We start from the raw sequence: 24,982 nt of genomic DNA on the forward strand, positions 1-24,982 counted from the left end.
GCACAGTTCAGTTGTCTCTAGGCATGACCGATTAGTAAGGAGGTCGCAGAGCACCGTAGGAAAGGAAGGGATCATTTTAGAACCAATTAGGAGGGATATTTTTGAAAAGCCATGTCACGCCAAGCCTTTTGCATCTCTCTCACTGCAGTTTTGCCAGCAAAACCTTTCTGGTAGAAAATCATCGGGTTGATTAATATCTTTTCTGCTGTCCAATTTAATTTGCAATTTCTGTGATTTCAAGCTCTCAGTGCTTTGCTTTGCTTTGCTTTGGGGGCTCCTGGCTGCAATGGAGCAACTTGGAGGATGGTAGGGACAGGGCTTTGCTCAGTTCAAGGAGACAGGACTGACTCATGCAGTTCTTCTGGAAATAAATACAATTTCATTAGTGACTGCTCCAGCATCAGTTTCTCTCCCTAAGAAGAACCTTGCAAGTCCCCCATTCGGACTGAATTTTTAGTAAAAAGGGATTACTGCAGGGTTCCTTTCTGATTCAGAGAGAAGAAATTGAGATTATTGTCACCTAGGAGGGAAGCAACAGTGGGACTGCAGAGCTGGCCTGATACAAGGGAAGCGATGCGCATCTGGGGTTGAAAGACTCAACCTGCCCCTTTTACCAAGGGGAGAGCTGGGCTCCCAGCTGGACCAGAGCCATGGAAGCAGCTCCAGAGCAGAGGTGGAGGAGAAGATGTGGCTCCCAGTCCCCCGATCCAACCAGGAGAGCCTCATGCTCAGAGCAGACACCTGCATTTTCCCCTCGAGATTCAATCCCTGTAAAGAGATGGGTTTTTTCCATGTTTCTAATAAAACTGAAATCCATAACACTTTGTTTTCCTATGACTGATCCATGTGGTTTTCCACCAGAGATGGAAGAAAGCGGGACATGGTGACTGGGGAGCATCGTACTTTTTCAAAGTAGGGGAACTCGCAGAGGGAAGAGTTTGGGGGTTGGGTTTTCTCTCCCCACCCCTCAATCTAAAACACAAGGCAGCCATGCAAAGTCATCTATAGCCTACAACAAGTCCATGTGGGCTCTGGGCCCTTGCTGAGTACAGCCCAGCTGGTTCTTACTATGGCTGCAGAGACGTGCTGGTGAGCCCTCAGGTTTTGCTTTGCAGCAGTTTCAGGTGTCTTGGTACGCACGATCTGACAATGAGCTCAGCACGGGCACAGGCTGGCTGCCAAGCATTGACCAGAGCCTGGTCCCACAGCACCCATCACCCATATTGCCTTTCATCTCACTACCATCCCTCCCCACCCCACAAACACCACCCTCCCCCTTTTTTTAATTACTAAATTAGCATAATTGCACCAAGCTCAGAGCAACTGTTCTCGACCCGGACTTGGCTTGCCATTTTCTGCTTCTGCTCCAGGTCTGAAGAAGGCTTTGTTTCCGTGAAACAAATCTTGCGATTTCCAGCTATACCAGTTGGTCAGGTAACAGTTATTACCTCTCCCTACACACCTTTCTTCCTCTGCCAGGATCACTGCCGAGTGTGTGAGTTCCCTCTGGGGATAGTGTGTGCAGCAAGATCCCAGGACACTGCCTCGACATGGCTCCCACTCAGGGAGTGAGCTCAGAGGGGCGAGATCATAGCCAAAACTTTTTGCCCCCAGTGGTGGGGCAGCTTGGGCCATGGCAGCATCCTGGGATCTTGCCACACATGATCTCTGATCAGCTCCGAGAGCAGAGTCGCTTGGGTTGGCCAAGACAGAGACTCGCTTCCCCGGGCTGCGCCTGCCAAGAGCCTGTCCCAAGGTGCACAGGGTGAGGAGAAGCGGTCAGCAAGTCCTGGCACAGTGCTAGGCTGTGGCTGCGGCTGCTCTGCCGAATTAAGCTTGGAAAGGAAAAAATGGGTGGAAAAGGCTCTGTGTGCCATGCAACGGCTCTGGTCATGCAGGTGGTGGTCCCGGCCCCGGTTAGCAGGACGCTGATGGGGATAGAGAGTCAGGTGGAAAGACAAAGACTGAGCATCTGTGCTTGCTAAGGGAGCACATGTGTATTTTCCAGCTGACAGCCACCTCTGATCTAAGCCTAATTTTGGGAAGAGTTTTCATATTGAGTCTTAAATTCTCTGTAAAGGAGATACTGGGTGTTGTGGCAGCCTGAGTGCTAATGACCAGGCTACAAATAAGTGTTCCCATCAGTTGCCATCTGCCCTAACTGTCTTTGCCCAGGGACAAAAGTGAGTGGTTCAGCTCAGTATCCCTGAATTGGCCAGAGGAAGGGATGTGATGCCCAGAGCATTTCAGCTTTCCTTCCAGTTTGGAGCCTAAACCCAAACCCACCTCCCTTCGATGGCTCTCCCTCGCTTGCACTGCTGGCCACTGAGCTACCTGAGTCTGCTGCAGAAAGTCCTGCAAGACCCAACTGCATGGGGCCATTTTTTTCTATCCCTAAAGAAATGCAATGTTTTTCTGGGAAGTTTGAGCTCTGTTGGAGACCATGCACTTATTGATGCTGTTTCCTTCCAGCCCTGGTGCCTGTCTGGGGACCTGCATTTTGCTCTGAGCTTATAGCATTTTCTGTACTTTACAAGCTCTCTACACAGGGACAGGGGTGTGCTGCAAAACACCCACGGTGTCACACAGGTTTCAAACCATGGATGCTGCAGTTCCTCTGGATACACTGGGGACATGGACAAGGCACTGCTACAACCACCATGAACACCCCATTGGGGTTGAGCCTCAGCATCTCCTACAGTGCAACCAGGCAGAAGACCCAATCTGGTGTGAATTCTCACCAATTCTCATCTCCAGCCCTGCTCTGAGGATAAGCTGGCACATTCCCAGCTGCTTGCACTCAACCAGCTGCAGCCTGGGGGGCTGTGATACAGAAAATGATAGGACTAGTGGGGAAGCATGAGCTGTTTGGTCTGAAAGGTGGATTCATCTCATGGTCTCCTGAAACATGGCTCGAATTAAGCCCTGAAATGGGGCTGCCCCAATTCCCACAGCTCCAGTGCCTGTGATGGGGCAGCCGGTGGGAGAGTTTGCGCCTGGGTAAGCAAGCTCTGAAGGCTTTTCCAAAACCAGAGGAAAAGCAGGGGTGGGGGGAGCTGGCAGAGAGCCATCTCTGCACTGAGACCCAAGCCTTGCTGCTTGGGAGGCTGGTGCATTGTTGGAGCCTGGCAAGGGTTGAGGTGCATGGGAGGGAAGAGGGGTGGCCTGTGCATGGGGCTGGGGGGGGTCTCAGCAGAGCTGGTGGGGCACCAGGGAGCAGCCTGGGGGGCCTGGAAGAGAGGAGCCCGAAGGAAGTCTGATCCCAGGGCGTGCTGCTGGCCCGAGCGCCAGCACGGGGACATTGCAGGTTGGCAGGAAAGGACCAGGGTCTCTTCCCCACTGGGCTGTGGACCAGCACCTGCCCCCAGCCAATGCTCCCACAGTGACAAGCCCACGCGTGCTCTGCCCAGGAGACCGTCCTTTAATACACGTGCAGCCGCGCAGGTTCATCTCAGGCTGCACCTGCCGGAGGATGGGGGAGTGGGAGGACCAGCAGCCATCTCCAGGGCCTCTCTGTGGTGGTAGGAGGGTAGGGGTGGCCAATGGCCCCTTGGAGACAGCATGGCCTGTGCAGGTGATACCAGGGAGCTACTGTGCTGGGGCCATGCGGGAGCAAGGTTGATGGCAGCGCTGAAAGAAAGAAGCTCAGATCTCCTTCCCACACAGTTGTCCACATGTTCCAGCTCAGTGGTGAATTCAAGGTAAGGGCGTAAAGAGCATAGAGGGGTAGCAAGGGAAAAGGAGGCAGGCAGCAGGGGTGGGGAGGCTCTTCTTACTGATGTTCCTGTGGGAAAGAAACAGAGCAGAGCGGTGGGACAGAAGAGGAATTTTTGGGCTGCTTTCAGCAGCCCGAAGTTGGTGCCAGTGATGCCCGTGCTGTGCAGGATGAGCGTGGCATGGGCAGCAGACCCCAGAGAGCCAGGGAGGACAAGCTGGGAGAGCAGGATAGCTGCTGGCAGGGGCTCCATGGCAGGGACATGCGGGACAGGCACCCATCCCAAGTGTGGGGTGGGAGATGGGGCATGTGATGCCTTTTTCTGTAATGAGCGGGAGTGGTTTCTACATTTGCCCGGCCACAAGCGCAGATCAGGGATGCTGCAGGGAGCATGGGGCATCGCAGGGAAAGGAGGACCAGTCCCCTACCTTTCACTGGCCCGTAGGGGACTTGGCAGCGTCGAACATCTTCTTTCGCCCCTCCATCCCTGACATGGCCTCCACATTCTTGCGCCAGTCGCCCACTTCCACGGGGCGCTCCTGCCGTGAGAGACGGGGACACGGGTTGCAATGACATGTGACAGGGTGGCCAGCAGTCCCATGCTGTGCCACCGTGTTGCACAGAGCCCTCAGCCCCAGCATGCAAGAAGCACGGGCAAGGGAGCTGCCCTGTTGCAAATGCCCTCTCCCTTGGACCAGCTCTTCTGTGTGTCCCTGTGTGTGGAGCTGACAGGGAAGATGGCAAACAGCGGCCTGATCTCCACAGGGAGGTCTGAATTCATGTGGATACCCCCCAAAGCCTTGCTAAGTTGCATTAATGCACTAGAAGGCACAAAAATCCTAGAAAATTTCTTTAGGAGGAAGAACCCAGCACATGGGACTTACTCCGGATTTACACCAGCACACTAGGACAAATGCAAGCAAAACCACTTTCTGCATAGACCCCTCCCAACCCACATAACACCCATCTACACCTTCTCCAAGCTTTTGGAGGGGACTGGGATTGCTGGTGTGACACTGAGAACCTGGCAGCAGCTTCCAGAACAGAAAGGGGAGATGACGGCAGCTCTGGGAGCATGCCCAGGTGTCTGCTCTGCCAACCCACAAGCATTCATAGATTACAAGCCATGCCCCAAAATCATCTCACGACATCTAAAATAGACTCAGATCTATTCACCACCTGGCGTTGAGGACTGTAAACACAGTTTTCCATCCAAACTACAAAACATGCTATACTAGCAATGGGGGCGGGGGGGAAAGAAAAATAATTGAAAACTGAGATTCTTATCCACTCTCCTGAGCTGGGACCAAAGGCTAAAACCCCTTTGGGGAGAGGCCCTTGGAAAGCAGCACAACTCTTGCCGTTGGGGTGCCTGCACACCCCAGGTAGGTTTGGGCATCATTCACCGTCTCTGGTGTTGAGACCTTCCCCTCTCGCATCTCTGCAAAGTCAGTGTGAACTGGGCTGTTTGTCTCAGGCCAAGCGTGTTTGCTGGGCTTGCTCTGTCTTATCTAATCTGGTTCTGGGAGTTTCCTGGGTGTTTTCTGGGTGTGATTGCACTGAATAGGAGCTCTCCTGGTTCCCTCGAAGACCAAAGACCAAGCTCTCTGCAACTGCAGCTCAACAGACATGCCAAGAGGTCCCCACCTGAAAGACCACCACATGCTCCTGGAGGGAAAAGCATCGTGGACGCAGCCTTAAGTCTCATTTGTTATTGTCTGCCAGTTACCTGGCCCAGTCAAACTGCTCCCAGGCGGTCCTACAACATCCCGCAATGGGCAGTGCCTCACAAAAACTGCCCCATGCTGTTTCTGAGCCTTACAAGGGCATAACCCACGCAGGCTTCCCAGAGGACCTTGGAGAAGGGCAAGGGCATCCCTAGGAGGTGTCTCCATCTCTGGCCTCTAGAAGAGTCACACACCTTCTCTGTGTCCTCCTTCTTGACAGACTTCAGGTTGGCTCTCAGATCCATGGACACCTTGTGCTTGGAGCCCAACAGAGCCCTCAGCATGGCATCGGCAGAGACACGGACTCGACGCAGGGGAGGTCGCTTGAATTTTCCTCGGAGGTCAAGCACTTTGATTTTCAGATCTTTAATCTGCAGGTTGAGGAAAGGAGAAGGAGCAGGAGGTCATCACATGGCTGCCTTGCACAAAAAGCTCCTGTGTGAAACAGGACTTTGCCAACACCGAAACCCAGAGGGATCTGCGCCTCTCCTGCAGCCATGAGGACCACCTTCACCAAGGGACTGTCCACCTGAGCGCAGAGCTGTTGTCATTGCCTTGTCCCATCCTGCTCAGATGGCAGCCATACAACAAGAAGGAGCTCTCAGACCCACAAGGGGTGACCAGGAGAGCGAGGAGGTTGCCTGTGGACCCAGTGGACAGTTTGAGTTCCCTGAGGCAAGGATGAACCTTGTGCTGAGTGATGCCTTGCAGAGCAAATGCCAACCCTTAGATAACCCTGGTGCATGTCCCACATCCAAGCTCAGCCCAGTCCATGACAGACCCCCGTCGAGGCCCAAGCTACCATCTGGGACGGAGTTAACGTAGAAGCAAACAGCCCATCCTGCCTCCTACCTCCCGAGTGTTATGGTTGCATTTCGCTTCGATGTCATATCTCTCTTCATCCACAATTTCAACCTTCTCGTGCAGCTCCCTGCACAGGTCCTGGGGGCCAAGCAAAACAGGACAGTGGTGAGCGATGCCCCTCCATGCTCCCAAGGAGTTCACTACACCCTTGGACCTGAGGAATACCTGGAGCTGGCTCAGGGATAGCCCACTGGTGTGCAGTGGTGTGATCCGCTCAGACAGGTATCTTTCCTTCTCTGACTGCTTGTCCACAATCTCCTGTTCCCACTCCTCTTTCGCTTTTGCCAGCATCAAACTCTACAAGCACAGGTAAACAGCAGAAGTATTAACAGACAGGCTCCTCTGTTCCCCCTGAGCCTCCTCGCGCAACATCTCTAGGATGGGACAGTCCTGTCTGCCTCCCAAACCTCCTTCCTGATGTGGCCATCCTCCCAAAATCACTGTGCTGCTGCAACACACATCAAAAAAATCTCTACACATTTTTGTATGGTGACCCTGAAGGCAGGGGGAACAGCATGGCCAGAGGTACCACGGGGCTGTGGTGGCAGTGGTCCCGATGGATGCTGATGTCAGCACTTTCTTTGCATCGGTTTGCTCTGCTGTGGCAGTAAATTATTTTCCCAAGCCACAACCCAGGGAGCTCCCAAGCTTGTGCTGCAGAGATGCTGGTGCACAAACATGAGGTCTGTGGCTTTAGAGCTAAAGGCATCAGTCTCTCCCCAGCTTAGTAAAGTGGAGGTAAGGGGAGGTTTGTTTGGTGCATGGACCACAAAGCCCACATGAGTGAGGACTTTTGAGAAGACAAGAGGTGGGAACAGGAGCTGCTCCCCAAGGCCCATACTTCTGCTATTTCTCATCGCTGTCCCACCGACCACGCACTTCAACCCCAGCTCCTTTTCCCCAGCAAGACAAACCCCAGGGAGTTTCCAACCCTCAGGGCTCACCTTCAACAAGAGTTTGCGTGAGGCTGTGATCTTGGATTTTCTCTAGGGGAAAGGGGAGGAAAAAAAAAAAAAAAAAAACCACCTTTGAAAACAAACTCACAGCAAATGCAGAGTAACATCGAGATCAATCCCAAAAGGAAAGGCACTTACCTCCCTGCAGGCAGGCATGCATTTAGGATGGAGCAATAAGGAACAAGAGAAGAAAACAAGGCATCAGTGAATAAGAGTCAAAAAGAGGTGACAGTCAAGAAAAGCATCTCGTGATTGCAGTTGGTTTCCTTATTTCTGTATCTAATTGCCACCTGCAAGTGAGCCAGGTCTGAGATAACGGTGCTCTCCGGAAATGCAGTGGGCACTAAGGGCCACTGCTCAGAAAGCCAAAATGCCACTCAAACACAGCACATGAGCTGTGACAGTGTCCATGGTGCCAGCCCCAGCTCGGTCCCTGCGGTTTGGGCCGCAACACCCTCATCCACATGCTCCTGCACAGCTAGGGGCTGGCACGCAGGATGCTTGGATCCTGTTCAGGTTTGCAGGGCTGGGGCATCTCCGTGTCATAGCTTGACAAAAGCTTTGAAGGGAGGTTTCTCCCTTCTGTTTATGCCAGGGAACATGTTATATTTGTACAATGTGCTACAAAGAGCCTCACAGCAAAGCGAATGGTGCTGCCCACCTTGGATCCCTATTTTGGGATCTAGGCAGGCTCCGAGATTTGAACGGGGACGTTGTAATCACTAACAATTTTTATTTAAAGACAGTTTTGCAAGAGGAATGGCACAGAGTTCTCAAGCACAGGCCGGTCTCCCAGCTGAACCCCCCAAAATCGGACAAGCTCAGCCGCCACGAGCAGCCCAGCGGCCAGGCGAGGATTTAGCGAAATCCGAGGGAAACTCGTGCTACTTACGGCTCTGGCATTGTGGCGTCGTTCGCCTGCAAAAAAAAAAAAAAAAGGGGGGGGGGGGGAGCTGAAACAAACGAACAAATCGAAATCCACCCGAACCCAGAAAGCGGCGGCAGCGGCGGGGTGCTGCTGAGGTCTGGTGCTGCCCCGTGCTGTCAGCAGAGAGAAGCGACTCCGCAGACTCGCCATCCCGCCGTGAAACACCAAGACGAACCGCCTAGCTCCGAGGAAACCTTATTTCGGGCAAGCTCCAACCTGCCTCCAGCCGGCCCTGCAGAACTCGGTCTCCTGTTCTTCAGGGTTTTCCCAAGCACGGAGCTGCTCCCCCGCCGGCTGCGTCGCCCACCCCACCTCGGGGCGAGGGAACGGAGGCGAGCACGGCTGGAAAGCTCAGGAGAAAGAGGGCACCTCGGGGCCCCCCGCACTGTGTCGGCTCGGGGAGTCCCGTCCCACAGCTCCCCGTGGGCAACCACGAGGATGATGGAGCCAAATTCCATCTCAGGAGCGACGGAGCAAGGGGCAACAAGTCCTGGCCAAGCGGCTGAGCAGATTCCTTTAGCAGCCGCGTCCCTGGTGAAACACTTACAGTTTCGTATTTTAAATTTGCTTGGTAATCCTATGCCCTGGCAGCTGCTTCAAAATGCACTGCCTTGCTAGCTTCCCCAGCACTGCCTCTAACACTTCCTTCTCTTGCCAAGAAGTCGGGGCACCTTGTAAGCCTGAGTCATAGAAAAATGTGTGGGGAAATGCCAATCAATTTATTTTTTTTCTCTTTCCAAACAGAAGTAACAAACTGATGCTGTACTTCAGAAAGAAACAGCATTTTCCAGTGGTGGGTTTAGTCCTTTTCCTTAGAACTGAAATGGAAAAGCTGGGATTTTTTGCCTTGAACTCTTTGCATCCCCCTAAATTTGGAAACTGTTTTAAACCCCAAAGATTCCTGCTGGGGGAAAGAAAAAGGAACAATTCTGGTCTCAGGAACAGCTGCTCCCAGGCGTGTGTGGAGCCGGTGCCAAGCATATCTCGGTGCACCTCCTGGCTCCGTCTGCTTGTCCTTGTCCCCTCCCCATGCCCCCGTGGCCAGAGCCGTGGCCTGAAGGAAAGGAGTTTGTGGGGGAAATGTCATAAAATCGCAGCAGGAATCATACTACCCCCAAGCCTGCCAGATCCCTGGATTTACAAGGAAAAATCCCAAGGACAGGAATTTTTTTCTCGCAAAAGCCACATCAGTCAGCTACAGCCAGAGACGCTGGTTTCATGCTTTTTTTGGAGGTTTCTGGTGATAAAACAAATGTCCCAGAGGACATGCAGGGAAGGTGGCTCCTCTTGCCTGACACTGGTGCATTGAGCAGGTCGGGTCCCAGCTGCTCCCTCCCAGTTTATTACGGGGGAGGCGGAAAAGCCTTTGGCTCTCTGGAGGTGAGCAAGGGCTGGGTGAAGCCTCTCAGCGTCTCCAGCGTTCCCCATCGGAGCAAAGCCCAGCGTCCCTAGAAGGTGGGACCCACACCACACCTCAGGCTGATGACCTCTACCAAGGTCAATCAATTTTTAGGGCCAGACAGTTCTAAATTGGCTTCCCAGAGGACAGCCAGGACTCAGCTGTGCCGGTAAGACATCCCCAGCAATCTCGTGCAGGGACTTTTAGGCTTGAGCTGGATCTGGAGCATCCACAAGAGACTTTGCTCTCTGATGGGGATGAGAGGATCTGGACAAGATAATTCTGTACTGTTTGCATGCCCCCAGCTGTGAAAAGCTTAAAAAGCTTATCAAATCATTAGATCATGGAAATCCTTAAACAAAACAACTCCGTAAAGCCAAACACAGTCAATCCTGACATCCTCCCCAATCCCAAGCGGCTGAGACACACCACGAACACACGCGCAGCTAACGTGATGCCCCACACACTCTGCTCACACCCTTGAACCTCACCTCCCTGGTCACGCAAGTGACTGTGAGCAGTCAGGCTAGGACACGTGGGCAAATGCTCCCCAAAATGGTCTTCTTTGCCAGTTTCCAGAAAAATCAAGCAAATCTCAGCTCCAAAGCCCAGCTGGGTATTTTAGCATTATTTCTCCCTATTGCAGTCTCACCAATCCTCTGTCTAAGAGCAGAGAAAATGTCTGAGCAACCTCAGACAGGGGGAGAAATTCAGACAAATTCACATGCCCGGGGGTCCTCTCTGCCACGCTGCCACGTCCAAGTACAGGCAGTCTCACGCTTGCGCCTGTGTCACCACTAGCACACCCAGGGAGTCACGGGTGGGGGGCTGCCCCGGGGCAGTGCCTTACCTCAGGGCTATGCAGGCGGGAGGTGATGCCTGGCCTCTGGAGAGCTGCACACTGCCGGGGGCTGGCGGCAGAGGGGGAGTATTAAATCGCAGCCTGCCTGCAAGTGGTCAGTAAAAATAGCACAAATCCCCTCTTGCGTGCACGTTTGCTGCGAGCCCCGGCACCCCATGACGTGCTGCACACACCTGGGGCACCGTCTCGAACACAGAGCGACACACACACACACACATCACCCATGCACGTTAGTGCAGCCGTGTTTTATTGCACCCTTGATCCCCATGAGATTTAGCGAATTCCTGTGCTGTTTGCATGTGCATCACCCCAGCTTGGCCAGCACTCGCTGCCTGACACCTTACTCACACGCATGTTGTGTGTGAGCATGCAGATGTGCCGGGTTGGGCTGACCATGGTGCAATGGCAATGCCTGTGCAGATGGGGTGTATTCTTCATGGCACGTCTGTCCTGCTCCCCTCTGATGTAAACCAGCATCAGAGATGCTGGAAAAGCCCTGAGTCTGCAAGGAGGCAGAAACCATGAGCCAAAACACTGTAGTGTTTTTCCTTTGCGGAAAATCTCTTGATTTTTTTTCTTTCTTTTTTTTCTTTCATTTCCTTTCTTTTTTCCTTTCAGAAAGTCTCTGACGGGGACAGGAGTGGGGGGGAGCAGCCTGGAGAGCTGATGTGGTGCTGACCCCCCCATGCACGATGGTGCACACACATTCTGCAATGCTGCAAGCACGGAGTGATGTCCCCACGGGAGCACTGGCTGAGGGGTCTCCCTGGAGCCATCAGAGCTGCCAGAGCAGGAGGGCAAAACCCGCTGCCAGGACAGGGTACATTGCCAAGGGGCGATGGGGTGAAACAGCAAAGGTGGGGTTACAGCATCAGGCCAGATGGTCGGTTGGGACCAAGGATGGGGCAGTCCCCTCTTTGGGGAGCAGGACCATCCAGACTTGCCCAGCACAGCACAGTGGGTTGAGATGCTGGAGTAAATTTCAGCCCCTCACAAGCCCTGATGTTTTCCCCATGAAATCCCTGAAAAGCAGCAAAGAAGCTGCTGTTTCACCCCCCTGCACCCAGCAAAGCCCCTTTGCCCAGTGTCCCCGCGGAGGGAGGCTTCATGCGGCAGAGGACCGCAGGGGCAGGTGACACCTGTTCCCTGGGATATTTTTAGGGGCAAGTTTAGGAGCAAACAATTCCCAGCGCGCAGCCCAGTAGGGACAATGCCCGGTATTTTAATCCTGAGCCTATTATGGTCACGGAGGGGCACGCAGCTGCATGAGTGGGTTAGCTCCCATGGTGGGGAGCAAAGACAGCTTCCCTGTCCTGCAGAGCAGGGAATGCATGGCCACCTTCCCCGGCTCCTTCCCCCCTGCCTAGACACCAAGGGGGTAGCTGTGCCCTCATGGGGGGCGAAAAAAAAGCCCCCAAGCTGGTGCGAGGTCAGTGGTGGTGACAGTGGCAATGGCAGTGGCAGTCCCATCCTTGTTTGACCTGCACTAGTCAAGTCCCAGCAAGCACAGGAGAACCCCCCCCCTGCACCCTCCTCGGGGGCCCCTCCAAGGATGTTTCCCCTTCCCCAGCTCCAAGCGCCAGCACAGCAGATCTGATCCCAGCCGCCGAGGAGGAGGCTTTATACCAGCCCAGTTAGACCTTTATAAGGCAAAAGCCCCCACGGGGCCGTGCCTCCAGCATCTTTCCTCCCAGCTGCCTTGGGATTGTTTTTGGAGCACAGAGGAGCCAAAATTAGCCCGTGACAAAGGCGCTGCATTCCCCGCAGCTGCAGCCGTGCCCCGGGGACCCAAGCAGCTCCCAACGGGGGCTGCTTTGGATGCCATTTGCTCCAGTCTCAGGTTTCGTCCTCTGCTGGGACCTGGAGTGAGGAGGAGGAAAGGGCAAGCGAGAGACGGGGTGGCGGGACCCCTCAATTCGGGGCTTCAGCGCTGGTTTCAAAGCCCTGGCGCTGCCATGGGGGGCCGGCAGCAGAAGGACTGACAGGAGCCCAGGATCTCCCCATCCCTCCTCTGCCACTGACATGGTGAGGACATTTCGGGTCTCCATCCCTGACTCGCAAACTGCAATGAGCTGCCTCAAGATGAGGGGTTGTTTTATTAGGTACCACCTGAGGTTGTGGGCATCCCTCTGAGCTGCTGGCAGGTTGGAAGGGGACAGGCTGGAAATCTATAGGGCAGACCAGTTCTGAGGCCAAATTCAAAGCAAAATAATATCCCCCTGTTCCTGGGAGCCACTGATTCAAGTGAAGAGTTCCCCAAGGGCTGCCACTGAGGGGATGGATGCCAACAGAAAATTCTGAGACCTGTATGGGGAGGCCAGACCTACCCACGATCAAGTCCCCAGGGACAGTCTGCTTGTCCCTAAACATCCCAGTAGTCCTACAGGTCACCTGTGTTCAGCCTTTTACAAGTGGACAACGTTGCATGTGTTTAGATGGATGTGGGCAGTTTCTCTCTCCCTCTGGACATGCTGAATCCCTGGAGGGTGTTGGTGCTTCCTCATCGTTGGGCATCAGCCCCACAAGCATGGCAGGGCCTACCACGGCTGCCCTCCAGCTTCGGGGGAACTGCACGGGGGCCACAATGGTCCCTGACTCCTGAAGATGTTGGGCCCCCAAATTCAAAGGTATCTGATCCCTGTGAGCAGTTTGGTTGCCCCACGTGAAGCCTATCTCCCTGAAGAAGCAGACTTGCAGCGGTGTTGGAGGGATCCCTTTCCCTCCTCAAGGCCCCAGAGCCATCCCACCCATCCTGTCCCTGCCCTCTTCCAAGCACCGTCCTCGTTTCGTCAACCCCGATGGCATTCACAAAGACAACGGGCTTCCCAGGGCATCCAGGACAGACTTAGAAACAACAGCTGAGCCTCTGTTGTCCTTTGGGACCTCACCCTCCAAACATGTCCATCCCACCCCTTAGCTGCCACGCTCAGAGCCAGCCCCAAATGCTGGGGCAGATGGCAGGACCCCACCAGCTGCCTCAGGTTTCTCACCAGGCTGGGGCGGAGGATGCCCCACAGACTCACCATGGGGTCAGAGAAGGTTTTTCCTCTGTGGAACAGCTCAGAGGCACAGGGACATTGGGGTCACCTCCTACAAGCAAGGTGATTGCAAGGTTGCAGGACCGCAGTGTCACATTGCAATGAAGTCGTGAGGGTCCATGTGACTTGTCTTGATGAAACGGTCCCCGCCTGGGTGTTTCTGCTGCAGATCATCTGGCAGCTCTCACCCCTCACGAGCTGCCAGAAGGGATCCAGCTAGTCCCGACTGCTCTGTCAATTTGTGACAGCAGAAGGTGACAGCCTCCTGGGGATGCTCTCCAATAATCAATGCTTTTTGTAGCCCTGCAAAGGATTTCCTCAGCCTGCTGCATCTGTGAGTCTTACCAAACTTAGGCAATGCCCTGAGGCATCAAAGTGGAGCTGGCAGGGGGGACAGCCCTGGATGGAACAGATGGAACGTGGACCAGAATATGGATGATCATCACAGCCCAACCTGGGAGCCACGAAGGCCCCAGGCCAGACCCCAAACATGCCCCATGGGGCTGAGACACTTCTCCCAGCTGAGGTCTCTGCCCTGCCAATCTTCACCCCATAGCATCAGCCCCACCAGGACACCCACATCTCCCACCACCCAGCAGGGCAGAGGCTCCTCATCCATTTGGGATCTGCTGCTCCATGGCCCAGGGTCCCAGGGCGAGCACAGCTGTTCCCACAGCTGGAGACCCCTGTCTTCTCCAGCCATGGCCTCCTGCTCTGGAAACCCCCACCTGGCTGGAGACCATCTTGCATGTGGTGCAGCTGGGGACGGTGCCTGTGTTCAGCCTCTTCATCCATGGGTATGAGGCTGGCCCTTCCCACTCTGCACGGCTGCAGGCAGTAAATCTGTGTGGAAGCAGCTGTGGGGCTAGATCCAAAATCAGGACAATTTTCACAAAACGGGAGAAATACCTTCCATTTCTAGAAATATTGTGGGACAAGTTGCTTTTCTCAGCTTGAATGCTTTGCAGAGACTTGAAATGTTTGCAGAAGGTGCCAAAGTTGAGGAGGGGGTCTCTCAAAATTAACAGGTTCTCTACAAATGGCACACGCTCCCTGCCTCGTGCTATTGGCACATAGAAAAGCCTTTAATAAATGAGGAGGAATTATCTACTTTGAGATAGTGGAAAGACATTATTAAAATGGAGCTGAGCCACCCACTGAAGACTTTAAGCTTTCCATGCTTTTGCCAAGTGATACATGAAACCTTCCCAATGTCGATCTTGTCGACTCTTATAAACAAGAGGAGGATATTAGCTGTTCTGTCTGCATTAATGGGCTGACATGGTTCAACAGCGATGTCAGTTTAAATATCCTAAAACCTAGCCTGGTTTTCAGCCTAAGGCAAAATATTTCACAGGAAAAAAAAAAAACTATTCCCCATAATCCAAAATTTCAGGCCCAGGCAGGGACTCTGACACACTTTTTAGACATTTTCAGGCTATTTCCAGGCCCTCCCATCTGGCTCTGAGTGTCTCGCATCTCAGCATCCCCTTTCACTGCAAGGCTGTGCTAAGCCACCCCCATCACCAGGGCAGCCTGGTGACTCCTGCTCAGGGACAGTGGGTGATGGACAGGTGTTGGCTGCTGCCCTCTGCAGCTCCAGCAATGCCTGGCCACTATTTTCGTTTCTTCCTGCGGTGCCAGATGGGGTGGTGATCCCTTTCCCTCCCACTGGCTCCTGCAGCCCCAGCTGGGTGATACTCACAACCACATTCATTGACCACCACCTCATCCACCTCCCTGGGACACCCTCTCCAAGACACAATATCAGGACATTGGGGATGGGGAATTAACACACGTGCAATCCATGCCTGGACCCCCCTCAGCATCCCAAGCTCTGTGTTACGGATGACAGCATTTCTTCCTACACTCAAATGCAAGAGGATTTTATTGGAGGTGGCCAAACCCACCACAGCGGTGGTGTGGATGTCCCGGCCATCTGCTCACCCGGAGCGTGAGCATGCAGACATAGCAGGGCACAGGGCAGCTCTCCAGCCTGGCACTGCCTGGGGCAGGTTCTGGATTCCAAAATGAAATCCAGTGATTTAGGAATTATAATTAAGAATGGTCAACAATGAAATAATTTTAGGAGCATCTGAAGGAAGCCATACGCTTGACTCAAAGCTAAAAAAGAATACTGCTTGCTACAACTGTGATTTTTTTCCTTTTCATTTTTATCTGAGGAAAAAACTACTCACAAACTACACCGATGCTCGCAAGAGAAGGCAGGCACTGCCAGCCTCTCTGCAGGACACGTGATGGTGGAGGAGGTACACAATGGTCTCACCTGCCAAAAAGCACTGGCACCATCATGCTGCAAACTCCTGTCTTGGCAGTGTGACACCCACCGCCTTCGCCTGCTCTCGGAGGGATCCAGCCAACCCCAAACTGACTCCAAAGCCAGGGCTGGGTGCTGGGATTTCGTCGGGTGGAAGAAAGGGCCCTGAAGCTCCCCCTGCCACCTCCCTTGCACCCGACCTCACCCTCATGGTGCTGCATGAAGGTGCCAGCCCCAGCACCCATGGGTGCTAGCAGAGCCCCTGGCCCCAGGGGTGGAGGCACAGGGCAGCCCCCAGCCTGCGCAGAGGATCCCCGGCACTGGGGCATCCTCTGAGCAGTGCAGAGAGGGTCGATGGAGCGGGGTCACTTGGGGGCTGGGAGCAGCAGAGCTGGATTTGCAGGCTCCAGCCTTTGAACTCAGGCAGCTCCGGGGCACCTCGCTCCATTTTGGGGCTCGGGGCTCAGGGCTCAGCGCTCAGCCCCAGCTCTGCTTGGCGTCCCCAGCACAGAGGTCCCCAGAAGCCAGCCCCTCCTCGCAGCAGGAGCCAGTCTCCTGGGGGGGCTGTGAGGCCACATGCCTACCAGCCCCCTGCCGTGCCTCAGTTTCCCCACCTCCAGAGGCACTAGACATGCTTCCCGTGTATCCTCTCCCTGCTTTTCAGGCTAGCTGGAAGAGCCCTGTGAGCTTCCTTGCATCCCTAACTGTGCAAATAGTCAACTAAAAATACTTTCACAGCACTTGGCCTCCTGCAATGCTCCTAGAGCCCTTCACCTCCCCCCCCCGCACTTGCTTTCTTCTGCAAACCTGGTTGCTCTCTGAGCCCCTGCCTGCAGGATATTTTCCCTCAGGTAAAATCACCCCTTTTACCCAACTTCACCCATCAACACTGAGCCCCATCAAGGCCAGCAATGTGCCACATTACTGGTAATGGGGGATGCACCAGCACCAGCCCCGTCCCTGCTCCACTGTCTGACGGAGTCTCCGGGGTGTTTATTTGCTTTTTAGTCTCTGGGTGACCTTTTCCTCTGCATAAAAAATTCAGCCCTCACAGGCAGTGAGTGAAGCCAACCTGCCTCCCACCCACATGCTGCTAGCTCGGCTCTCACTCCCCGGCCCCTGCTCCCAGGGTCAGGCTGTGAATCCATCCGCCGAGGGTAGATCTGGCAGATTTGGGTGTCTGCGCAGAAGAAACTCCCAAACCTGGGGGGACACACAATACAGGCAGGGGCTCTGGCTGTGTGTTGGTCTGCAGAGTGATGAGGAGCTTAGAGTGGGGGATGGAAAACCTTGGCTTTCCCCATGCCCAGACCTGGAATGCCAACATAGCAATTTGCCTTGCTCTTTCTGTCCCTCTCCCTCTATTAACCACCCAAATTTTTCCCCAGCTCATGGGTACCATGGCTTCTCTGCTGCCTTGTCCAGCAGTGCACAGTGAATGTGTCCATGGCCAGGGCTGGCACTTACATGCACCCATCTTGACCATTTTCTTCCCCGGTTCCTTGCTGGCACTTGGAAAACAGAAAATATCTATTTACAGTGATTGGGAGAGCAGAAAAGCTGAAAACAAGGAGTCAGACCTCCAAAACTGGTTTGAAATTCAGAAGACTGGAAAACTCCTCACACTGGGTGCTCCTCACCCCTGGGTGCTACCCCACCACAGCACAGGCTTGGCATGCTTGCAGGACATTGAATGAGCCTCACTGAATCCCCTGACTCTGGGAGCTGGGGATTTACGAGAAACCCCAGGATGGAGATCCTTGCCATGGAAATGCTGTGTGAGCACCAGCACCTTCCTCCAACCACTGACAACCCCATTCCTTCCCAAAATGTGTGCAGGGACCTGGTTTGGGGGGCTGGTCCACGCAGGGTTCCATGCCTACAGCATCTCCCTCTGGGCAGGGGACCAGGTCACACCATCCCTGGAGCCCACCATGTTTTAGCGCCTCTGTCCCTGCCGGCACAGGGACAGTGCAGAGCTCTGTCTGTATGGGGTTTGGATCCAGCTTCATCCACGCCCCCCCAGCTTGGACCCCCACTTCCCTCTGTTCACAAGCAGGGGAGTTTCTCAGCAAATGAAGCTCTGAGGACCAGGGATGGCCAAGCAGGCTTCCTTGGGTGGAAAAACATGAAAATGCTTATTCCCAGGCTGCTCGGAAAAAGCCAGCACAAGCCTGGCCCTGCACGGTGAGCAGGCTCTGGCCATGCCACCGTCCCTCCCCAAAGCCGCCCCAGAGCTGCCCTGGCACGGGGACAGGACTCCACGACCCCGAGGGGTCTGGCAGAGGCGGCCGGCACACAGGCCAGGGCCGGCTGCCACAGCCCGGGGGGACAGGGCGCCATGCTCCCCGATTCCCACGCAGCCGGGCAATCTCCGGGAGGATCTGCAGTGCCTCCGGCCGCGGGGCTGGGGCTCAGGCTCCGGCTTGCGGAGCATGGTGGCTCGAGGCGCTCGTGTCTGCGTTGCCTGTCGAGGCAGAGCCATCCCTTCCCCTGCCTGCCATCCCTGCCCACAAAGCCAGGCAGCGCTGCTCATGGGTCACCTGCCCGCAAACCACCGTGGGAATCCCTGGGGACACGGGTGCAGCGGGATAGGTGACCGGAGAGGCTTGGGGTGGCAGCGGGTGGCTTTGGAGCCCAACTGTGGGATGCTGACAGATTTAGGGGGGTGCCAACAACCGGCAAAGCTCTGTGCGGGATTTGTGCTCTTCCATACCCTGCAGGATCCCACAGATCAAAGCAACACCAGGTTAAGCAGCAGAAGGTCTTGTTTGGGGACATTTTTGATACAGGGAATTGGGGTCCCCATTGCCTTCCCCAGCATCCCATATTCGGCCAAGGTCCAGCAGCAAGGCTGCATCACCGCACCATCCAGGTACGGTGCCCGGAGGGGTCCCTGCTGCAGCAGCAGCTCTCCAGCCCCTCCTCAATGTGGGGGCTCAGGGGGAGCCATGTCCCCAGCCATATCCATCTGTCCCAGTGTCACTGACATTCCGGCAGAGCTCACCATCTCACTGCTTCCTTCAGGCTCAACCTCATCCATCCCATCCCCTGTCCCGCAGGAGAGGCCCGGAGGTCTCCAGCAGTCCACCAAGGTCCTGGCCTGTCAGCTGAAGGATGGTGGGCCTCCAAGCAAGGATGTCACCTCCCGCCATGTCCAGAGCCCCAGGTGGTGGCCCTGACTGTGTCCTTTGCCCCGGCATGTCAAGAAGATGTGGGCTGACTCCTGCAGCTGTGCCAGCCCGGCTCCTGCGGTGCCTCTGTCCTGCCCCAGGACGGGGGGAGCCAGTGCCCGCACTGGCCTCCCCGGGGCCACCGTCTCCATCCCCGGACCGCAGACAGCAGTAGCCTCACTTGCCCGCTGGGATCCCGTTCTCCCCACTGCCCGCTGAGCCAAGGGCCATCTCCATCCTGCTCTTCGGATGCTGTGCGTCCACGGGCTGTCCCACTGGGGCTGCGTCGAATTGCACCACTGTGGAGAGAAGGTGCTTGTTACCCACTCGGGGTACATGGGGCAGGATCCAGCCCTGAGGGGAGCTGGGGAGTGGAGCCAGCTACGGTCCTCACCGCCATCCCACATGCACCACGGCAAAGAGCCCCATATCCCTCAGGGCCACCCCAGACAGAGGGAGGGTGTTAGAAAGTCCCCCTCCAGGGATGCAGGGAGGTGAAACCCAGCAGGGGATGCGAAGGGCAGAGCCCAGCCAGGGTGGGGGGAGACAGGACTGCGCCCTGCAGACCCGTCCCCATCCATGGGACCCCCTCTGTGATTCCTATGGAGAAGCCGAACCACTTGGAGATGGCACCCGGTGGCCCGGGACCTCATCCTCCAGTGGGTCCTGCACCCTGATCCGCAGCGCAGTGGGGGGTCTGGTACCTGCTCGGCAGCTGTGCCGGGCGCGGACGACCTGGATCGCCTGCTGGTTCTTGAAGCGGACAAGGCCCATGGTGATCTCAGCATTCCAGCCCGGGTCCTCCTGGGCGCAGCGGAAGTCGATCTCGTGGCTGTCGTCCATCACCACCGTGAAGTAGATGTGCCGCTCCTTCCACTCCACGCACTCCACCGCCTTCATGCGGGCGAAGCTCAGCTCCTTGCGCCGCGAGCCCTTGGGCTCGAAGAGCTGCAGCCCCTTCTCCGTCAGCAGGCACCGCTTCTTCTTCCAGAGCTGCAGCAGCCCCCCGCTCCGCTTCTCCAGCACCCCCTCTCTCAGCACCTTCTCGGGGGTCATAGCGGCTCCTCAGCCCGCCGGGATCCTCAGCACCTCGTGTCGGCGCAGCTGGGCATCACCCGCCGGGGGATTTCCAGCCCCTCCACGTCGGACCGAGCTCCCCAGGGCCAGGACCCCCACGGCAGCTGTGCTGCCCCCAGGGACCTCGGCGCCCTCCGGTCCCTGGCTCTCAGAGGGGGTGAGCGATGGGGTGCCCCATGCCGGCTGCCAGCCCTGTTGCCGGGGCTCTGCTCCCTGCCCCGTGCAGCGTGTGGGATCCCCGGCGCCGCGCACCCCAGGAGCTGTCTCTACATGCCCGGCCGCTCTCCCACTCGCATTCCTCCCCGCCTTGCCTGGCCCCTCCTGCCGCGCAGGCACCCTTCACGCCCAGGCGAAGCCCGGCCAGGCCCGGTGCAGCCCCGCTTCACCCAGGAGGTGCTTTTGGGGTGCCCGCGGGCAGGCGCTGCCCCCAGGGTCCTTGTGTGAACAGGCAAGGCGTGGGCATGGGTCTGCATGGCAGCAGTGTCGGGGCAGGGTTTGGAGACTTCTGCATTGGGAGCCCGGGCATGGGGTGCAGTGCCAGCTGTCGGGGGGTGCAGTGCCAGCTGGCACAGGGCTGTAGGGTGCAGTGCCAGTGGGGACAGGGGGCTGTGGGGTGCAGCGCCATCCAGGCACAGGGTTATGGGGCACAGTCTCACTTGCAGATAGGGCTGTGGGGTGCAGTGCCAGCTGGGGTGGGGGGCTGTGGGGTGCAGTGCCAGCCAGGAAGGCACAATGGGGTGCAGTTGCAGCCAGGGCAGAGGGTTATGGGGTTCAGCACCAGCCAGGGCAGAGGGTTATGGGGTGCAGTGCTACCAAGGGCAGGGGGCTGTGGGCGCAGCACCAGCCAGGCAGGGGCTGTGGGGACCCCTGGGTGGGGCCCAGGAGGGGGGACACACACAGACAGGAGATGTCCGGTGTCACCACTCCGAGATGGCTGTGCAGGGCTGCCCTGCAATGGGGACAGCCCTTGACACCCACCACCCACCCGGCCCTGCACCCAAGGGTGCTGGGCCAGCCCTCAGCACACAGAACTCCTGTTCCCCAAATCCCCTGGGACAGGGATTTGCAGCCCCCAGCCTGTCCCACAGTGAGGACCAGAATCCCCCAGCATTGTGTGACCTGTGCGGGGGGGGATGCACCCCCAGAGCGGGGCCAGGACAGCACGGCACAGCCCTGTCCCGCCTGAGTCCACCCTCCCCTGCAGTGAAACACCCGTCTCCTTTCCAGCCTGTCTCGTTCCCGGCCACCGCAGCTTTGTCTGTTCCTGTGCCAGTGCCTGGCACAGAGGGGTTCACCGTGCTGTGCCGGGCTGCCGGCGGGGACATCTGGGGCCTTGGTAATGGCCATGGGCTGCCAAAGGGGGTGATGGTCACAGACTGCTACGCGGCTGGATGTGCCCCCAGAGATGCTGAGGGTGCAGGTCCCTTCACCCAGGTGAGATCTGGAAGGGGAAAAATTCCCCCCAGGGATGCGCCGGGGTCACTGTCTGGGGCTGGCAGCCTGCAGGTCAGCCCACGGCTCCCTGGCACGCAGCTGCTGCCCCAGCACTCACCTCCTGAATCACACTGCTAGTGCCCTGGCAGACCCCAACCCCCCCCCCCCCCGTGCCCCCCAGCTGGAGCCCCTCTTGCCCCAGCCCCTCCGTTGTCCCCAGTCCCTGCCAGCGGCATCGCTTGCAGCCGGCATGGCCGGGGGGCAAGTCTGCAGTGCAGATGAGATGCACCTAATTATCCCTCATTAAGAGGGCAGGGCAGCGGCTGCGGAGCCAGGAACTGGTTCGTGCTCCCCGGGGCCAACCTCACCACGCTGGCAGAGATCCCGGGTGTCCCAGGAGACCCGGTTTCGTGACGTCAGGCGGCCCCAGCTCCCCTCCGGCCCTTGCCACCCCCGCAGCCAAAGGCAGCACCCGGCTGGGCACAGCCAGGGGGGCCAGCGCAGCCCCGGAGGTCACGCCAAGCACCCCAGCACTTTGGGGAGGAGCAGAGCAAATGTGTGGGTTCTCCCCCCAGAGGAGCATCCAAGGCTGTTTTCACACACACAGGTAAAGCTCAGCTCCAGGGGTGCTGAGCCCTGGAAATTTGGGGGTGAATAGTTTTGGGACTGTCGCTCCTGGCTCTGCTCCGGTGAGCTGGGATGTCCATGGGCACTTTTGGTTCACCAGCCAGCCCGATCTCCCTCCTCACCACCCTGGGGAGAGCCAAGGGCTGCCAACCGCCCCCCTCCCCAAGGCCTCAGCTCCGCTGCTCACTGCCTCTCCAGGCTCCAGCCACCAAGGGAAGGTCATTTTCCCATAGCCGTGGAGCTCTGACAAAGTCTTTCTCCGCACCTCTCTTCCCGGCTGTCCGTTCCCAGACCCGCAGGAGAGGCAGCTCCTGCCCTCCAGCAAACCCAACAGGACTCTCTGCATCAGGCTGCTGGCAAGCAAAAGGCTTTGCTCCGCGGGCTGCCCGTGGTCCCCACGCATATCCCGTCCACACAGAGCCCTTACAGGCAGGTAACAGGGGTGCCGGGACTCAGCTGCAGGGGGAAATCCTGCCCTGGGCTGGCTCAGCAGCCACTGGGGTGACATTCCCACAAAGCGCTCATGGCCAGGATGGAGCGGTGGCCCTGTGGCATCCCCTGCCGCAAGATCCCCTGGCACCACTGGCCATGGGGCTCAGAGGGCTCCAGTCTGACCCTTTAGAGGGGTACCATCACCACCAGCCTCCAGGCTGCAGGGTGCTCGGCCATGAGCTGACCCTTTGGTTTGTCTCTGCAGAGGTAGGTTTGGGTCCCACAGCCCCTTTTCCAAGGGCTGGCAGCCCCCCATGCCGGCAGCAGGGAGGGGTGGGTACTGCTGGGTGCAATGTGGTTCTGCCGCCTCTAAAGGGAGCTGGACAACACTTGGGTGCTGGTGTCCAGACATGTCCGGCTGACCGGCACCAGGCTGTGGCCGTGCACGGGGAGCAGTAACCAGCAGAGGGTAGCAGATGGTCGCAGCCGTCCCACGGCAGTTTGAGCAGGGGATGCCCCAAAAGCCCCTCTAATCCCACCCTGCTTCTCCTGGGCCTTGCCCCATCACCTCCGCCGGCCCACCTCATGCCCTCTGGATGTGCAGCCCCAGCGATACCTCTCCCGGTCTCCCCATGCCGACAGCCTCTGCTAATACTGTGGGTGTCGGTCTCTGTCACTCCCTAAGCCATTCTCAGGTGAACAGTGCAACTTCAGCAGGTGTGCAGCACCAATTGCAAACCCTCAGGGCAAGGTCCCTGTCCCAGGACACTGCCCATGCTGTCACCTGGGACCTTCGGGGCTGAAAGCTCAGCAGAGACCCACCAGTCTGGAGAAGAGAGTGCTCAGGGAGACCAAACTTCAGTTTTCCGCTACTTAGAGAAGGGTTGTGGAAAAGGGAGACACAGCAGTGCATGGCAAAAGGACAGGAGACAATGGGCACAGGTGCCACAAGGGAAACTTTGATGCACATAAGGAAAATAAGCTTCTCTGGGTGTATGGTGCAACACCGACAAGACCCACAGTGGTGGGACCTCCATCCTTGGAGGGTTTCCAAATCTGACCGGACACCAGAGGCTCTGATCAACCTGACCTTTGGAGCTAGCCCTGCCTTAAGCAGGAGGCTGGACTCGAGACCTCTGCAGGGCCCTTCCGCCCTATGCCTTTCTGCGACCCTGTGAAACTCCAATCCAGCATTTTCTCCTGGCTTTGACCAGGCCTCCAGGAGCAAATGGCCTCTATGGGGTCCATCACACTTGCGATATGTCAGTACCTCCCCTCTCTGATACAACCTCTACAACTATGGAAGAAGAGACTAAAGACTTGTTCTAGCTTTATTGACTAAACAGCATTGCTTGGGTGCAATCCCTGCCTGTGGCACATCCAGCTGAAATGCCCCAGCAGCACAGCATCCACCACAGGCTCATGGAGAAAGCAGGCAGCTTCCTAACTTCCCACACCTCTGCGGGGGAGCAGGGCCTCTGCCAAACGAGGGAGCCAGGTTTCGGTCTCCACACTGAGGGTGGTATGTGAGCCTGCTGTGCTAAAGCTTCCGACCCGCTACCACATCCCTGAGCCTGGGCTGTCTGCTCCACACACCAAGTGCCATCTGCTATCGCCTTACCAAACCCCAACCACACACTCCAGAGCAATTGGACCAGCTAGAATTTGGGTCCCAGGCTGTGAAACCTTGGGGGTGGGAGGATTTTTGGAGATGTTTAAAGAGCTTACTCCCCATCTCAGCTTCAAAAACATCGTGTAAAAACCAAGGGTGTGATGAATGGGGGAAAGTGCTTGAGTTGATAAAGCAGCCCAAGTCCTGCCCCACAAAAGGATTTTTGCTTCTGTTGTGCTTCTCAAAACACTACCCATCTCATTTACTCAACCACAATATTTATAACTTAAAAAAACCCCCAAAACTAAATTCCCCGTGGAGTTCATAACTCTAAGCTGCAGCAAGGCTGATCTTGTGGGTATTTCACACCAGTCAAATGAGAGAATCACAGAAAGAAAGTAAAGAGTTTAGATGAAAATGAATTAAATCTGGGAAGCTGCCAAACTGATGGCTTAATGATCCACAGTGCTGCTAAAAAACCAGGGAGTAGGTGAAAAGTTGTTAATTATTCAGCACTGCTGGGCTTGCCTGTTTGGAGAGATGCCACATAGAAGCACTGATAGGGGTTTCGATAGGGCGTGCGCACGTGTTGTGCTACCGACACACCCAGGAAGGTCTGTCCTGGGCCTCCCAGCATCAACCGCTGCTTTTGAAATGGTTATGCACCGCAGGAGCAGGGGGAGAGCCCAGCCCAGCCGACCAGCAGAGCTCAGCTGGCCACAGCTGGGTCATGTCAAATTGCACCAAGCAGTTCCTGCCCTCCTGCTTTAATCGCAAGCCACGATTGCAAACATTTCCCATCCTCCCTCTACCTCCTGACCTCCAGCTCTGGTCACCCAGTGCACCTCCTCAGCCCCAGA

The 24,982-nt window shown here is 56.5% G+C and overlaps 2 protein-coding genes across 3 annotated transcripts; both read right to left on the reverse strand.

The window, feature by feature from the left end:
• Nucleotides 1-3,403: 3,403 nt before the first annotated feature.
• TNNI1 (troponin I1, slow skeletal type) lies at nucleotides 3,404-24,948 on the reverse strand. Of its 2 annotated transcripts, XM_029999639.2 has the most exons (8): nucleotides 10,440-10,498; nucleotides 8,151-8,180; nucleotides 7,251-7,292; nucleotides 6,472-6,603; nucleotides 6,295-6,384; nucleotides 5,637-5,813; nucleotides 4,144-4,254; nucleotides 3,404-3,784 (listed from the first exon to the last, which is right to left on the reverse strand). In XM_029999639.2, exons 4-7 carry the CDS (start codon nucleotides 6,595-6,597, stop codon nucleotides 4,147-4,149), a joined length of 501 nt encoding a protein of 166 aa, XP_029855499.1. In that variant the 5' UTR covers nucleotides 6,598-6,603; nucleotides 7,251-7,292; nucleotides 8,151-8,180; nucleotides 10,440-10,498; the 3' UTR covers nucleotides 3,404-3,784; nucleotides 4,144-4,146. The 2 variants fall into 2 exon arrangements, with proteins under 2 accessions (XP_029855499.1, XP_029855500.1); XM_029999640.2 differs by lacking the exons at nucleotides 8,151-8,180; nucleotides 10,440-10,498 and adding an exon at nucleotides 24,943-24,948.
• On the reverse strand, nucleotides 15,570-21,586 carry PHLDA3 (pleckstrin homology like domain family A member 3). Its single transcript, XM_029999641.2, has 2 exons — nucleotides 19,645-21,586; nucleotides 15,570-19,239 (listed from the first exon to the last, which is right to left on the reverse strand). Exons 1-2 carry the CDS (start codon nucleotides 19,994-19,996, stop codon nucleotides 19,118-19,120), a joined length of 474 nt encoding a protein of 157 aa, XP_029855501.1. The 5' UTR covers nucleotides 19,997-21,586; the 3' UTR covers nucleotides 15,570-19,117.
• Nucleotides 24,949-24,982: the final 34 nt, after the last annotated feature.

The sequence above is a fragment of the Aquila chrysaetos genome, chromosome 24 (genome assembly GCF_900496995.4).
Source record: "Aquila chrysaetos chrysaetos chromosome 24, bAquChr1.4, whole genome shotgun sequence".
Classification (NCBI taxonomy): Eukaryota; Metazoa; Chordata; class Aves; order Accipitriformes; family Accipitridae; genus Aquila; species Aquila chrysaetos.

Coding starts and splice junctions, on each gene's coding strand:
- TNNI1 (XM_029999640.2), bottom strand. CDS start 6,597: ATGCTGGCAAAAGCGAAAGAGGAGTGGGAACAGGAGATTGTGGACAAG. Junction 5,814..6,294: donor GCAACCATAACACTCGGGAG/GTAGGAGGCAGG, acceptor CTCAACCTGCAG/ATTAAAGATCTGAAAATCAA. Junction 4,255..5,636: donor AGAAGGAGGACACAGAGAAG/GTGTGTGACTCT, acceptor CTCTCACGGCAG/GAGCGCCCCGTGGAAGTGGG.
- PHLDA3 (XM_029999641.2), bottom strand. CDS start 19,996: ATGACCCCCGAGAAGGTGCTGAGAGAGGGGGTGCTGGAGAAGCGGAGC. Junction 19,240..19,644: donor CCGGCACAGCTGCCGAGCAG/GTACCAGACCCC, acceptor TTCTCTCCACAG/TGGTGCAATTCGACGCAGCC.